Source organism: Chiroxiphia lanceolata, chromosome 2, assembly GCF_009829145.1.
Source record: "Chiroxiphia lanceolata isolate bChiLan1 chromosome 2, bChiLan1.pri, whole genome shotgun sequence".
Lineage (NCBI taxonomy): Eukaryota > Metazoa > Chordata > Aves > Passeriformes > Pipridae > Chiroxiphia > Chiroxiphia lanceolata.
The window spans coordinates 103,420,427-103,435,586 of NC_045638.1; the positions used below are offsets into that span (position 1 = coordinate 103,420,427).

At 42.7% G+C, this 15,160-nt stretch overlaps 1 protein-coding gene across 1 annotated transcript in view; it reads left to right on the top strand.

The window, feature by feature from the left end:
• Positions 1–15,160, top strand: part of URB1 (URB1 ribosome biogenesis homolog) — a 42,099-nt gene that overhangs the window by 16,548 nt on the left and 10,391 nt on the right. Inside the window, 17 exon segments of the mRNA XM_032679352.1 lie at positions 831–943; positions 1,752–1,871; positions 3,456–3,572; positions 4,196–4,334; positions 4,466–4,636; positions 5,659–5,855; positions 6,387–6,611; positions 7,155–7,328; positions 7,957–8,818; positions 9,639–9,840; positions 10,021–10,198; positions 11,012–11,070; positions 11,216–11,409; positions 13,077–13,187; positions 13,276–13,339; positions 14,132–14,303; positions 14,834–14,936. Coding sequence (XP_032535243.1) covers positions 831–943; positions 1,752–1,871; positions 3,456–3,572; positions 4,196–4,334; positions 4,466–4,636; positions 5,659–5,855; positions 6,387–6,611; positions 7,155–7,328; positions 7,957–8,818; positions 9,639–9,840; positions 10,021–10,198; positions 11,012–11,070; positions 11,216–11,409; positions 13,077–13,187; positions 13,276–13,339; positions 14,132–14,303; positions 14,834–14,936 — 3,201 coding nt within the window.

The window sequence follows — 15,160 nt, forward strand, 5'->3', positions numbered from 1 at the left end:
TAATCATGAGACTTTGTTCTCTCAAATGTCAGAGTGAGAGTTCTGTCACTCCTTCCCCCCACCTTGATGAAAACACGCACACCAAATGCAGCATGTTTTTCTGCCTCATAGCAATATGTTCTTTAATTGGCTGGTGGAGTTTATTGTTTGGTCTTACCATTGGATAGCCTTTGTGGTGACTGTTTAAAATGTATTGTCCTGTCTCTAATGTGGGCCACAGTATCCTGCACAGACTACAAGAAGCACATGGACACTAGAGCTTTGTACAGCTGATCTCCCCATGTAACTTACCTGCAGGTCAGGTGTGGGCAGGTCAGGTTTTGATCACACTATAAAGGTCTGCACAGCTCTGTGAACTGTGAGGTGAATAACTGAGGTTATGCCATAGCAGATGTTGGGAGTAGGTGATAAAAGTGATGTAGGGAGAGACACGAGTTTAAAGTTCTATTATCTGGAGCAAATATTGTCATAGCATGAGTGTTAAGATTTATTGTTGACTTAAATTCTGTGTTTTGCTTTCCAGTTTATCCATCCTTTGTACTTCCTGTAGGTCACAGCTTTTCAGGGTTGCTGAGACTGATAGATTTTGTATTCCCATGCAGCAGTGATGGCTTGTGCTGGGGGCAATTGTTGCACTCTACCTCTGAGGGCTGGATTCCCACATTGGATGGGCCAAACACAGTTTCAGTGTGTCTGGGGATCACATGATGTGAAAATTGGTGGATTGCCAGCTTGTCTCACAGTGACTGTTTGAAACCCTAAAATATGAGTGTTCCTGAGATCTCAGGGAGAATCAGACTGAAGTTGGTTGTATTGCTTTCATATCTCAGGTATCGTCACTGAAAAGGGCCTCCGTGAAGAGGTCCCTCCTCTCCTGCAGCACCATATACTGAGAGTGGCTTTGGAACTTCCTGCAAATAAATTTGCCTGGTTCAGAGTACAGGTAAGAGACTTTGATGCAAATTTACTTTTCCTTGGCCTTTTGTCCTCAAATCTTTCCATCTGGCACTGCCTAGTTTTAAACTAGTCCCAGTCCAGTCATTTTAGGAGGTGACCTTTTTGTAAAACAAGTAGGAATTGCAGTCTTAGCATCAGTGAAAAATCCCCTCTGAGTTGGAAAGGTTTTATGAAAGTTGAGCAGTTTTTGCTTCTCTGATGAGCACTGGACAAGGTTCCCTCAGCTCTGTATGTCTTTGGAGAGGGGCATGAGTGCTGGTTTCCACTTGTCTGGAAAGCCTGAGGTTTCAGACCAAGGAAATGAGCTGCTGATGGGAGCCATCCTGCCTGTTCCCAGGGAAGATTTCAACATTTTTTAGTGCTCTCCATAGTTCTTGGAAACCTTCAGGTCCCTAGCTCTCTTTTTTACTGCAGGCTTGTAAAATAAGAACACTGTCGAGAGCCTGCTTGTTTTGTGAGGAAAGAGGAGTGGGCCAAGCTTTGAGGGGAACGGAGACTCCCATGGATTGTGATAACAGTAGGAGATGTTTGGGGAGGGAGGTGGTTTTATCTTGGACCCTTGTATTGGTTGGTGTTTCTGTTGCTGGTCTCTTCTTCTACTTTCCAAACAAACATTGTGCAAATGAGTACAATGATCCTGGCTCACTGAATGCAAAGTAGTATAAATGATCCCATTCGATTCTGGCCTTGGGATTTTTGGACAGGTCTATAATGTCTTACATATCTGCTTCAGTGCAACATAATCCTGTGCAGTGTTGCTGTAACAGGAGAATTTTAATATACTTTTCTTTTAGGATATCTCTGAGACAGAGAAGGTGTCTGGTGAAAAATCAGTCTTCTATTTACTGATGAAAATGTTTGTTACAAGTAACCATTCTCATCTGAAAATTTCCACTAAAAAACTGATTATCAAGGTAAGCATCAGAACTGAAATATCAGGATATTCACTATATCCCACTGGTCTGAAATTTCAGAATTGTAAAATATTTTCTTAAAGCAGATACTTTTACTGCATAGTTGTGTGGCCAACAGAGTCTCCTTTCCTGTGACTGTGCTTAGAATTTACTGTCAGATAACTGCCTGTTAGCTAAATATTCTATGGAAGTAAATACTGTCAAGTGACTTTGCTGCAACAGTTGATAAAATATTAAAGAAAATGTCTTTAATGTTTGCTCACCCCCCTAGGCTAAATGAATTCTGACACTGTGATAGATGAATGTAGTTTGTGCCTGCAAAGGTCTTGATGTGGATCAAGAAGAGATGATTTTTGGGATTTATTTCTTGTCCTCATTTATTTAATCTGTACTTCATCTATCTAGCCTTCCTAAAGCCTTAGCTAGTTTGCTCTGGCCCTGCAAAATAGTTGTCTTTGTTACAGTCCAATACAAGCTTTGATGCAAGGAGTACTTTTGAATTAAAATCCCCTTCTGTACATTTAAATAAATCATGATTTTTCAGAGGTGTGATTAACTACAAGCCCATAAAGAAACCAGTGGCTGTTGTTTTCAGTATCTTCTTAAAACAGGACATATTTTAGTTATCTAAGTAGGGGTAGAGACCTAAATTAGGAAAAAGTGCAAAGAGAAAATCCAAGCAGCTGTTCTGGGCCCTGGACAGGGCTCTTCCTGCAGTTAGTCCTGTATTAGTGGCACACAAGTTTGTCAGCTTTGTGCATTTAATCTCTGCATTTAGCTTCAGTCACAGGGTGCAATTGTAATACTCAGTCCACTGAACCGAAGTTACAGTGGTTGAATTGGGGTTTAGGTTTTCGATGCTCTTGATCCCTGCAGGGGATTAAATTCAGGTTAACTCTGTCTCTCAGTAATGAATGTCTCACTCAAAAGCTGCCCAGTACTGTTTTTGTGGTGTATCTGGATTCTTTTGCTGAATGGGGATGGGGGCTGCCTGATTCAGTCTCGTGTCCTCTTTCAGATTCAGTCCATTGCATTTTTGCTGAAGGTAATACAGGGGCAGGGAAGTCAGGGCAGTTATGTCAGCAGAAAGGCTGCTAAGAATAGATGTTAATGGGTGTGTTTTGCTTATTTTTCAACACAGTGCCATATAATCAAAGGCATGTTTTTGGATTTCACATTCTGTTCCTGCTGGTTTTCATGAGAACTGTGCATTTCTATTTTGAGACCCTGCCACAAATAGTTAATTATGTTAAAATTAATCCTTTTCCCTTCATTTTTTCTTTATTTTGATGAATTATCCTGTCAGATTCATGTAAGCAGCAGTTATTTTTATAGCTGTTGGTGTTGTACACAGATTAAATAGAAGAAGAAATAGTAGAACAAATGAGTTGTGATAGGTTCCTTTGTATACAAAGGGGTTGAAAAGAGAGCTACAGATACTTCTGTTCATCAACCTGCTCCTCTTTTTTTCTTTCCAAGGAGAAAACATGAAATTCCTATACAAAAAGATCTATGGTTTGGGGAGTATTGTATTTTAGGTGTTTTGGGTTTTTTTACACACCTATCCCTTTGTTTTCTGGACAGGTTTTACGTGACAGTGGAGTGTTTGAGTACACATGGAAGGAACTTACAGTTTGGCTGGAACACTTGGATAATACAAAAGAAGACCAAAAGGAAGCAGTGATTCAGTTTTTGGAAAGGGTAACAATGTCCAAATTAGCTGGATAAACAATACCAAGAATAGTGTTAGTGGAAACCAGGGATTTTGTTGCTGTTTTTGAGAAATCTGTCAAAGACCAGTGAACGAATTCCAAGAAAAGCAGTGTTTGTCATTCTTTATACAGGGCTGACATCTTTCTTGTCTTGGTGGGAGGACAGCGAAATGATTTGCAGGAAAATTAAATCCCAAAAGATAAGTTGTTATTATAGCATTGTTGTATGCGTGCGTAGTGTTTATCTCCTCCTAAAATGGCATTACCTGCCAAAATTACCAGGCCTCAGTAAATTGTAATCTTTTACTATAAAAGTTGACATTTCCTGTTTACTCTTCAGGATGTTAAGTGCTTCTTTTTCAATGCAGTTTCCCCAGGGACTTAGTCTGTGGTAGCACTTCAGGTACCAGGTTGCAGTGGTTATTTCTTTTCCATCAGACCCAGTGTACCCTGTATGGCAGGAACCACAGGCAGATTCCAACAAAAAGTTGTCCTCCTAAAACTTGCCCAGCTTCCAACCACTTCTAGCACGTGGGCTTTCTTAACAAGGTGTGGTTCCCATACACTTAAGAGCCTGTGCACTTACTTTTCTCTCTTAACCTTTGTTGGCAGGTGCTGCTGAAGCTGGTGACAAACCCCTATCCCTACACAGACAAGGCAGCAGACCTGGTTCAGGAAGCCAGCATGCTCCAGGTCAATATGTTTAAACAGGACTCTGATAACATCAGCATCCCCATCTCTCACATTGACGGTAAGTGGTAACTCCTCAAGGACAGAGAATTCCAAGACTTGGTGCCTGTGTTCTTGGAGTGCTGCATTCTCGCTCTGTTGTTTTCCAGTTAGTCTGAATCCTCTGCTTACACTTTTTTCTTCACTTAATAGATGTCCTGGATATGGTGGATGTCATGATTGAGGGCAGTGATGGCTTAGATGAGGAAATGGAGTTCACTTTAAATGAAGACATGATTATTCAAACATTTCCATTCAGTGCTGTTGTCCCTGCTGCGTTAGAAGCCAGGAATGTACTGTTGCTTCAGTCTGAAAATGGAACAGGTACAGACTTTTGTTTCTATGTATCAGCTCTGCCAGTGGAGTGGAAGTGGGATCATTTTTACCCAGTGAACTCCTCAAGACATTTTGTTATCTTCATTGCAAGCAGAAGGAGATTGATCAATGGTGCTTCCTGCTCAAGAGAAGCACTATGAGGTGCTTCTGTCCTGTTTTCTTGACCCTAAACAGGAGACACTCTCCTTGCATGGACAGTCTTGGTCTGGAAGCAGTTTGTTTCAGTAACAGAGTGTTTTAAGCACAGAGTGTGCAGATATGAGAGGAAGGTGGTGTCAATAGCTGTAGACAGCTCTTCCACAGGGACCAGGCAGTGGGAGAAAGGACTGCACTGTTGAGTAGGAAACGGATGCGTTTTCCAAAGAAAACTTCTTCAGAGATGAAGCTCTGATGATGAAGCTCTGGTGGTGGTGTTGCAAAGTTCTACCACATCCTTGAGGAAAGTGTTGGAGTCACAGGGGCCTCAGGTGGGCTCTGAACAGGATTTGCCAAACCCCACAGCACCTTGCTAAGTTCTGTGTGTATTTGGCTGTTGAGTAGCAGCTGGGGTGGGACTGAGAAGTCCCAGTTCTGAAAGAAACTCCTCCCACTGTACCTCACACATGTTAACCTGGCTGTGTGCCCCCAGTACAAATCAGTTCTCTTAGGTGGTGCTTGGCTGGGGTCTTTTTCATGTTAAAATACAGGCCTGTTTAGCACAACACAGTGAAGGCAGAACTAGTTTTATGCTTGTCTGGAAGGAAACAGGCCAAACTGAGCATGTATCTGAAAGTAGGGTGATTATTTACTTCAGCAAGAACTGCTGAATGGGTGATTTTCCAGGTAGCTCGATGGGTCAGGAACACTTGTCTAGCTTACCACAAACACCTTTTAATCCTATTCAGTACTTCCCTAAATGATGCTCTGGGGCCTGCTGCCCAGGCCCTAGGGAAAGAGGGTTGCCCCAGTGTCTTTGTTCATGCAGATTATTTCTGTCAATAGAAATGTCAGGTTTTATTTTGTTTTTCTAGGAGCACACATAGTGGAGTACCTTGTTGCTGTTTTCACTGACCTCCTGCACTCTCAGAGAGAACCTTTGGCCCTCTGCTTGATGTTCCAGCTCTATGATAAAGATCTGAAGTCCTTGAAAGTTTCCAAGTACCCTCAGCTCTACCACTTTAACCAGTACTATAAACTCTGGATACCCCAGCAATCTCAGGAACCTGTGGTATGGAATACCTGAAGTCACTGAATGCTTGAGCCAATATTCCAATAAAACCTCACAGTTTATAAAGGTTACATTTCCATCAGAAAGTACATTTACATTAAGCTAATTCTATATTGCTTTTTGATCACATTGGGACACAATTTTGCTCGAGGGCTTTTCTCTAAGGACACAAGAGGTCTGGGTGGTTGGGAGGTGATGCTAGGGCTCAGGTGTTGTACACAGTCACAGAGACACAGCTCCTCACCAGGCACAGCACAGCCTGATGTGTGATGTGGCCTCAGGAACCAGTTCACAGTGGCAGAAGTGGGTTGGGAATGCACAGATCCCCTGTGCTGGGTGTGGCTGAGTTAGCCCAGCAGTGAGCAAGGGCACATTCCCCTCGGGACAGCTCTGTGGTAGCAGGACTTGTGCTCCTGGAGCTTCAACCAGGTTTCAGCTCAAAGTTCATTTGAAAGCAAAGGTAGCTGAAGAAATCTTTGATTCATACTCATCATTATTTTCCTCTTACGCTTTTTTTTCTATTTTAAACAGTTCAAAACCCACAAAGAGGTAAGCAGAGAACCTGCTGTGGCCCTGGATTCTGTGTTTGCCACTTTGCTAAAGAGAGCCTATGAGAGAGGAAGCAATACCTTACTGGAAGATGGTATCCAGACAAAACTGAGAGACCTGGCTTCCCAGCTCCCACCTGAACAGGTTTCACTGGGAGTAAAGCATGTGTTGCTATACCTGAAATCCACAGTGGAGAGCTTTGGCAGTGTAAGAGCAATATTATAATAATATTGTGGGTTTGTTTGGTTTATTTTAATGCAGAAAGTACAAATGACCTGGCTGTTAAAACTTAGGATTCAGTTCTGCAGCTTTTTCCTGTACTTGGCTCTCACTGAGTCTACAGAGCACCAGACAAAGTTGCACCTAATTTGTAAATAAATGTCTGTTCTTCTGATTGTTGAGGAGTCTTGGATTTACTTTGTGTAGGTTACCTTACTGATCTGTGTGAGTGCAAATAAACCTGAGAATTTAATCCAGCTCCTGGGTGTTGCTAAGAAGCCTTTCTAGAGGGTAAAATTCACTGGCCTATGTTACACCAGAAGTCACAGTATAGATAAAAATCTATAAATATTTATTTGGCAGCCTGAGACTTTTCCTAGAATCAGATTCCTACAGAGGGGAGTGATTCCTTCTCACAGAAGATGTTGTAATCCAAGTAGCTCTTAATTAACTTCCATTCCTGTTGGATAATTATCCTTCTGCTCCCATCCTTCTCTTTTCTCAATTTCCAAGGTATCTTTGTTTTCACAGTTTAGTAAAACTTCTGGTCCTCAACTTGTTGACTTCTATGTGGACCTGCTGAACAGCTTGTTGTGCCGGGGCAATCAGATAAAGTTGGATCATCAGCAGAAACAGGAGGAGCATCAGATAGATCTCTTTGTGGATGAGGAATCTCTGATCACAGAGGAGTCTTCAAATGGCAAGGTACCAAATCCCTTGATACACAGGCACCTGTTAGTAAACTTGGATTTGATTTATTCTCTAGGGAAACAGTCATAAGTTTTGCTTATGACACAGATGCTGTTAAGGTCTCAGAGGAGAACTTAGGAACATAGAGCATGTGGACCAGCAGTTACCAAAGCACTGTCTGGAAATCTGATCCAGCTGCATCATCCATAGTCTCACTCCTGAGCTGTCAGGAACACAATCAGGAGAGGTCCTGAAAGAGACACCTTTGCAGAAAATCCTTTGTAAAGCCTGGTTATGGAAATTATGTTCTTGGAGGAGTGATTTTTTTTCCCTTCTTTCATCTGTTCTGTGAATTTGTGGAGATTAGAATCAAACTGTGTTGACAAAATATGCAGATTTCCTCTGGAGATGTAGAGAATCCTCAGTGGAGGCTTGCCTCCCCACAGCTTGAATGGTGGAAGAATGGTATATATGTACTTGTAGCTCATTAATATTTTTATCCTCTGGGCAGTTAGTAGACAATTTCCTGTTCAATAATTGTAATTAACGAACTGTGGAAAATAGACAGATGAATGCTTTTATTTTTTTGCCTCAAACTCTAGTTTTCCATTCAGTGATATTGTTACAACCATCTGTTACACAGACCCTGGAAGATACACTCATGTTAATTTTCGGACATCCTGTGCTGGAGAGTTGGTTCCTGGCTTTAGAACTACGTTCTGTTCCTCAGCCTGGTTTGAACCCTGTCACTGTGAAACTCCTGTCAGCTCACCTCAATTCAGGTGTGCTCCAGCTGCTGAAAACAGGTGCCCCCATCTTTCAGAGCATCACAACGGATCACAGACACATGTTGTCCAAGTATTTTGAAGCTATCACAAAAAGTGTCTTGAAAGAGCTACAGGCTGTGGGGAAAGACAGCAGCCAGATCTCTCCCAGGAAGTCTCACCAGCTGCAGGCTCTGGAGGAATTGCACATATACATGAGTGCAGCTCAGCTGAAGGACATCACTTTAACCATGCTACGACTTCCTGAGACAAGCTTGACTGCTCAGAAATCTGAAAAATCCCCTAAGAAAGGGAAACAGTTGAGCTTCTATGGACAGATTTTGGTGCAGCTCCTCACAGACAGCTACCAAAGGCAGCCTCAGCAAGGAGAGCTCCTGCTATCCACAGAGCACATTAGAGCTTTGGGGGTATTGATGTCAGCATCAGCCAGCAAAGATTTGGAGAAGGTTTTCCTTCAGGCTCTCCAGAATGAGCCAGTCCTTGCCCACGCAGTCGGTGTCGAGGTGCAGGTTCACTGCCTCAACCAGTGCTCCCACACCTCCCTTGCCATTGTGTCCATGCTGATCAAGCACTCCAGGACTCACCTGCTGCAGTTTGAGCTCTGGTGCCTGAGCAGTGCCACTGGGAAGTACCTCAGGAAGCACATGGAGAGCTTTCTCCCTCTCATTAATGTGTATTTGCAATGCAGAGACCAGTATGATTTCACCCGACCTTCCACAGGTAAAGGAACCAGTGATCTCTGTTTGATTTGGGAGTCTTGGATCCTCTGCACAATAAGTAGAGGTGATAAAACTGAGGTGTCTGTCCTCTGATGACTCTTGTAAGCACCTCTGCAGCACTAAGGGTAAAGAGCTGTGCTGAGGGTTGGCTGTTAGAATGAAGCCAAATGTTCTTACAGTTACTGCTGCCCACATTTCTCTTTTGAAGCCCTTATGCTTGGTGTGTGTGAAAATCTGTCTTTGTGCTTCTCTTGGTTTAGTACAGGAAGTAAAACCTTTTGCTTAGGCACAGATGGAACACACCAGCCAGATGGGTTTGTAGAATCTGAGCTGTAACTTTTACAGAATCCAAAATTTTCTTCTAAAACAAATCTCCAACTATAGCTTGCTACATGCCCTCCTAAGCTGGCAGTCCAGACCTTTCCAAACTCACAGCAGCATTACATTGATGGACAAGAGTGTTAAATTCTCTACCAGCAAAACGAGGAGATAGGATTCATCTTGAAAGAACGGGATCACTTTGGTTTCATTTCTCCTATTGCCCAGAAATATAAATAGCAAAGGAAACAAGCTGACTGTAGCTGTAGCTCTACCTACAAGGTCAAGCAGTGAAAAGACCTTGTGAGCACCCAGGAAAGTAAAGGATGGGCAAAGAACTAAGCCTTTCTCTAGCACTTCTCTGTAGCAGATAAGCAGCTCCTGTAGCATCATTTCCGAGAAACTGAATAATCTGGGCCTGGGTTAGAAAATGATTTAGGATTAGTGTGTTGTTGCTTAACACCTGTAGGTGGTGGAAACTGTGACCTCTGTTCTCCCTGCAGTTGTCTCTGCTGTTACTCCTGTCCTGAGGAAAGCTCTGTGGAAGGAGCTCTGCGCTGGAATTCAGGACACAGAAGTGTCGTGTGAGACTACTGTGAAACTGCAAATTCTTTCCAAGTTGTTGCCATCTTTAGAAAGCAAAGGGCTGCGCAACCTGATGGACCAGCTTCCTGCTGCTTTTGAAAGAGCAGGGAATGAAGAGAGGTGGGCAGTGTGTGTTGCCCTCTCAGGGCTCAGGTTGTCCTGAATGCAAATCTTGTGAGCAGTAACAGCATCCTCTCCTCACAGAATCTGTCGCTCTGCGCTTTGGCAGCAAGACACTTTTAACATATAGAAAAAGCAAATTAAACATGAACAAAAAAATAAATAACTGTCTCTCTGCAGTTGGACAGTGGCAGATGCCATATCCAGAGTGCTTGAAAACTCAGAGGAGCTGCATTCCTGGAGGAGACGCCTGTTATCAGCCTGCATGAAGGGGTTAGTTGCCATGTACAGCAGCAATAAAGATGAAAGCAAGCAAGAAGTGGAGAGGTCCATGCTGCTGAGGCTGGAGGAATTACTGGTGAGACTTCTTATCTGCTTTGCCAGAGTGACACTGTGTGCATATGTGTGACTGGACACTTGTGTCTTGGGTAAATATAGACTGGATTTGATTTCCTGTTTTATAGACTGTGGTTTCCATGGACTTTTAATAGCTTTTACGGTGTTAACTTAGCCCTGCTAATCCTTTATAAAAAGCAGTTTTGAGTTCCTGATGACTGCTTTCTGCTAGGAGTCCCCTTTGAAGACAAGAGTTTGAGGTATTCAGGAGTAAAAAATCAAAGGTTGCCAGTGGATTTTTTTTTTTTTAATTAAAAAAAAAAGTGATAAAGATGCTTCTGCCGAGACCCACCTACCATGGCATCTGCAGTCTGGGGCAGAGATCCTTTTGATCAGTTGTTGTAAGGAACACATACACCCAGCCACCTCCGTGTGCCATGTGCACAGCTTGCTTAGTTTAAGGACACAAAAACCTAGTACCGAATCTCCTGCTTTGACTTGCCTACTTTTGATTCCTTTCACACTTCAGGAGTGTAAAGAGTTTCGAGGCTCTGGGTTTTTTGGTACCTACAGACCAGCTTGCTTTTCAATTACATACAGCCCATATGCTCCTCTGCTCACAGACCAACAAAACAAGCCTTGCATTTTCATTCGAACAAGGAGGTAGGGTTGTTGTATCCAAGAGCTTTTTTCCCTGCTATCCCTTGATCATCTCACCTGAGTTTGGCTTGCATGTTGATAGCGTGTCCCTTGAACAGAAATTGTTGGTGTTAATGAGCTGTAGAAGCTCTGTGTGCCAAATGTAAACACCTGTTTTGACTTGCTGCACACACAGCACGTGGTTGGAGAAGTGGACCCAGATGACTGGTACAGCCTTGTGAAGACAGGACTCAAGTAAGTGTTTCCATTTTAATTTGCTTTGGTTTTACTAAGTTTGCTTTCTTTGCAGAGTTCTCATTTCTGAAACAGCTTTTTATTTCAAGCAGGTTTCCTTGAGTTTGGTTGGGATCTGACTTTTCTGTGGTCCTTGCTCCCAAAGGTACCGCTACAGAGATGAAGCATTTCTGAAAGTCCTGAATGTTGCTTTACAGTTACTATACAAGAAAGAATCTTCACTTAGTCAGAGCTTAGTCAAGCTCTCCAAACTTCACATGATGGTCACGCAGCACTCTCTATTTTTGTCAGTCATCCTGAGGTCAAGAGAAGAAGATGGCAGGAACATCCGGACAAGAGGTTTTTTTAATTTTCTTCTTGCCTTTACTAAATATAGTGAATATTGTCTTTCTCGCATTATATTTTCTCCATCCAGTAATCTATCCACCTACATGAATACTTGCAGAGCTATTAAACAGTTCCGGAATATTAGCATTTAGTTTTAAATTGTACCTGTTCTTGGATCCAAATGTTACATATATTTTATTGATGCTGGTTTTAAACACTAATATTTCTAAAACTACTGGAAAGTAGGTTTGGGTTTTTTGTTTGTTTTTTTGGGTATTTTTAAACCAAGTTGAAGTCTTGGATAGATTCTTTTGCTTTCTGTGAGGCAGTTAGTATAAGATCACAGAAGTGCATATAGGTCCTGTGACGAGAAACCTATTTTAAAATAGGTTGATACAGGAGATTTTAAGTTGATTTTGCAAGTTGCATCAAAAAATGTTAATTTAAATGAGGTGTATTTGATACCGCAACTTTCATGAGGAATATCCTTCCTCATAAATTGGAATATAAATTGGATGCTAGTTCATGTGTAGGATTGGCTTTGTTTCTTCATTGCTGAAATACTGCCTGACCATTAACCACATTTAGTCTACATAGACTTCAGCTTTTCCCCACTGCACAGGGGTTTGAGATTCACTGATTAAAGGAGCTGTGTAAGAAAAGGGGAGGAAATTCTCAGGGCAGCATGTTGATAACAAATTTTGTGTGTGTTGGTGAGGAACATGTAAACAAACTTTCAAGTTTTAAATCACCTGAAAAGAGAAAAATGCTCTTGTCAAGTCACAAATTTATTGAAATTAAAAATAAGGAATAGCTTTTGCTGCTTACTGTATGTGTCTTACCTTTAGAACATATTTCAGTAGAGCAGCAAGATGGATCCTTTGAGGCTAACTGCAGTACTCCAGAAGCTTGATGTCAAGAGTGCATTCACTCAGGCTGTTGCTTTATGAGCTCTTCAGATTCCTGCAGATAACTAGGGACCAAAGCCTGTGCCTTCTCAGATACTGGGAGTAGAGAAATCTAGAGTCAGGTCTTGAATGTGCTACAGACACCGTTTGCCTTGAGTAACCTGATCACTTATTTTTTTTCTGTTTCTCAGTTAGTTATAGAACAAAGTGGGTGATTTTTGTATGCTACAGGACAGAGTTCCTGTAGCTCAGTAACTACTTGGACTCTGCAGTGCTGATCCCTGTTGGAATGCACAGTGTAGGAGCATTTTTGTAGTTACTGCAGCTGGGGTGTGAACTAACAAGTTCTTACTGTAACTCCTCAAGTACCTTGGGGAGGTTGCTGGGATGTCTGCCTGTTCCCTGTGTAATGCATTCCAGATACCCTCCTGGGAGAGGAGGGAGTGGAGGTATGACAGGGTAGGGGACAGCACTCCTTTTTAACCAGAGAGCAAGTGGAAAAGTTTCTGCATATGTGCCACACTGGGGACCCTCACCTGGCAACATGCATGTCCAGCTTGGGAATACTGGTTTAAGATGTTCCACTTCAATGAAATGCATCATAATTGTCCTTTAGTGTAGTTGGGAAAATGGGTTCTGGTATTTCTAGAGACAGATCTCGATGTAAAGTATACAGTCCTGTCTGTGCATCCATTGTAGAGGGTCTGGGGGGGTGTTTACATGTGCACTGTGTGACTGGGAGCTGCCAGGCTAAAGCTGTGCTCGTTCCAGAGGCGCTGGTGGATGTTCTGCTGACGACTGTGCAGCTCAGCCCCTCTCTGTGTGAGAGCAGCCACCTCCCTGTGCTGCTGGGGGCCTACGGGGCCACTCTGAGTGCTGTAGGTGAGTGTGTTACCCTGGGAAGGGCATTTCCTACATCTGGCTTTCATCTCCACGGGTGACTAACTTCAGGTTCAATCGTGGTTTTTAGATCAGAAGATACTGCTGCTGCTTCAGTTGTATGAGAAGAATAATCAAAGTCTTATAAACTCCAGGTAGGCTGAGCACCTTCCTTTGTTGGAGTAACTACACATCAGTAAACAGTCTCATAACTGGCATTTTTCCGGGGTCTTATTTTTAACTGAAATAAACAATGAGCAACGTTAAAGCTAGAGATGAATTTTGCTTTTAGAAGCATTTTTCCTATGAATTTCCTATTCTTAACCTTGTTTCTCATGTGTTGCCCAAACATTTGGGTGTCTGTGGGTTGGGTGAGGAAGTGCCTCATTTCAGGAGTCCCCTGCTCTCCATACTTACTACCCACCATAGGGATGTCCTCAGAGATGGAGGCCAAAGTGTAGGACTTCTTCCCCTTCCTGTGCCTGAGCAGTCCACAGGAAAGCCTGTTGCAGGAGTTCTTCCATACACTGATGGTTTTGGTCTGCCTTCCTCACATGCACTTTTTTGTCCTGGAGGCAGAAATATTTCCAGCAGTGCAAGAGCACTGGCTTAGGCAGCTGGAGCAGGTCTGAATCCCTGTCTCTTAATGCAGCTGCTCATTCTTACCTGCACTTACAGCTTAAATATAGAGGCACTTTCTGTGAGCAGGTACATTCTGACTTGGATTGACAGGGTAGGACAGAGTTAATGAGACACTCTCAGACTGAATTCAGAAAGCTTTGTGATAGATGGAAAAGGTGTTGAGTTCAGGAAATGAGTTCTAGTTTCATGTTGCTAATAAGTACAAGTGAAGAGAAAATGTAAATACTAATTTTGAACCTGTAATTACTTTCTGCTCAGTGCCAGCAGTCTATTTCCTAATGCCTTTACCTTTAACAATGTTTAAGAATCCTGCTCTGGGGTCCGGCTGCTGTGGAGCATCACAGGACTTGCAAGAGTCTGGGAAAGTCCCTCTGGCAGCAGCCAAGCATGGAGGAGATTCTGTGTCTGCTAGACCGAGAAAAGATGATGAAGACAATTCTGTCGTTCCCTCAGCATCGCCGACTGCTGCCATCACAGGTGCTTTTCCTGCAGGCTGTCCTTGGTTATCCTTCTTTGGATGTGCAAAATGAGCCTTTCACTTGAGCCATTCCTTTTTTGCATTCATGTAATACATTGCAGTTTGTTTCCATCAAGAGAGTAATTTCAATTCGTAGGATGGCTGGAGTTAATTCTTTAGGAGCACTTTTCAGATGAGTTGCAGTATATGGACCACATCTTGTTGGCAGGTGTGATTGTGCATTGCAAAGATTGTCATGTGTGTGAGACCAGAATTGGAGTATCCAAGGATCCACTGACAATAGGCTCTCCCGTCTTTCCTGCACTTTGCTGACATGCTGTTGGTGCTGGTGAGGAGAAATAGTTGTGAATATACCCTGGTAGTGAAGGCCAGATTTAACCACTTGAGTGCATATCTCACCCTGTGTTGCATTATATTTTACAAGGTTTAATCAACTGGTTTATCCTGGGATGAGGTGGTTGGGGAAGTTTGAAACCAAGTTGGAAATTGGTGTTGTTCCTTACAAATACTGATTTGGATTTGGTTTCAGGAAATACAAGAGTCACTATATAAAGATGAAACTGTCAAGAGTCTTGATGACTTCTATGATCCTTGTTTTCTACTTCAGCTCTTCAGTGAACTGACCAGACCAGGTAAAGTGAATATTTCTCTTGGGTATTTAATGTCAGGTTACTCTGCTGCAGGAGCAAGTAGTACAAGGAATTTGTGTCTGACTTGGGAGAGAAAGAATGTACTGCAGTGAGGGCTGTGACTGAATTGGCTGGAGATCTGCCCTGTTACAGGCTGTGGTTGTAGAACATGGAAACTTCAGCCAACTCACTTTCCATTAGACAGAGGTGCATGGGGCCAGTGTGTG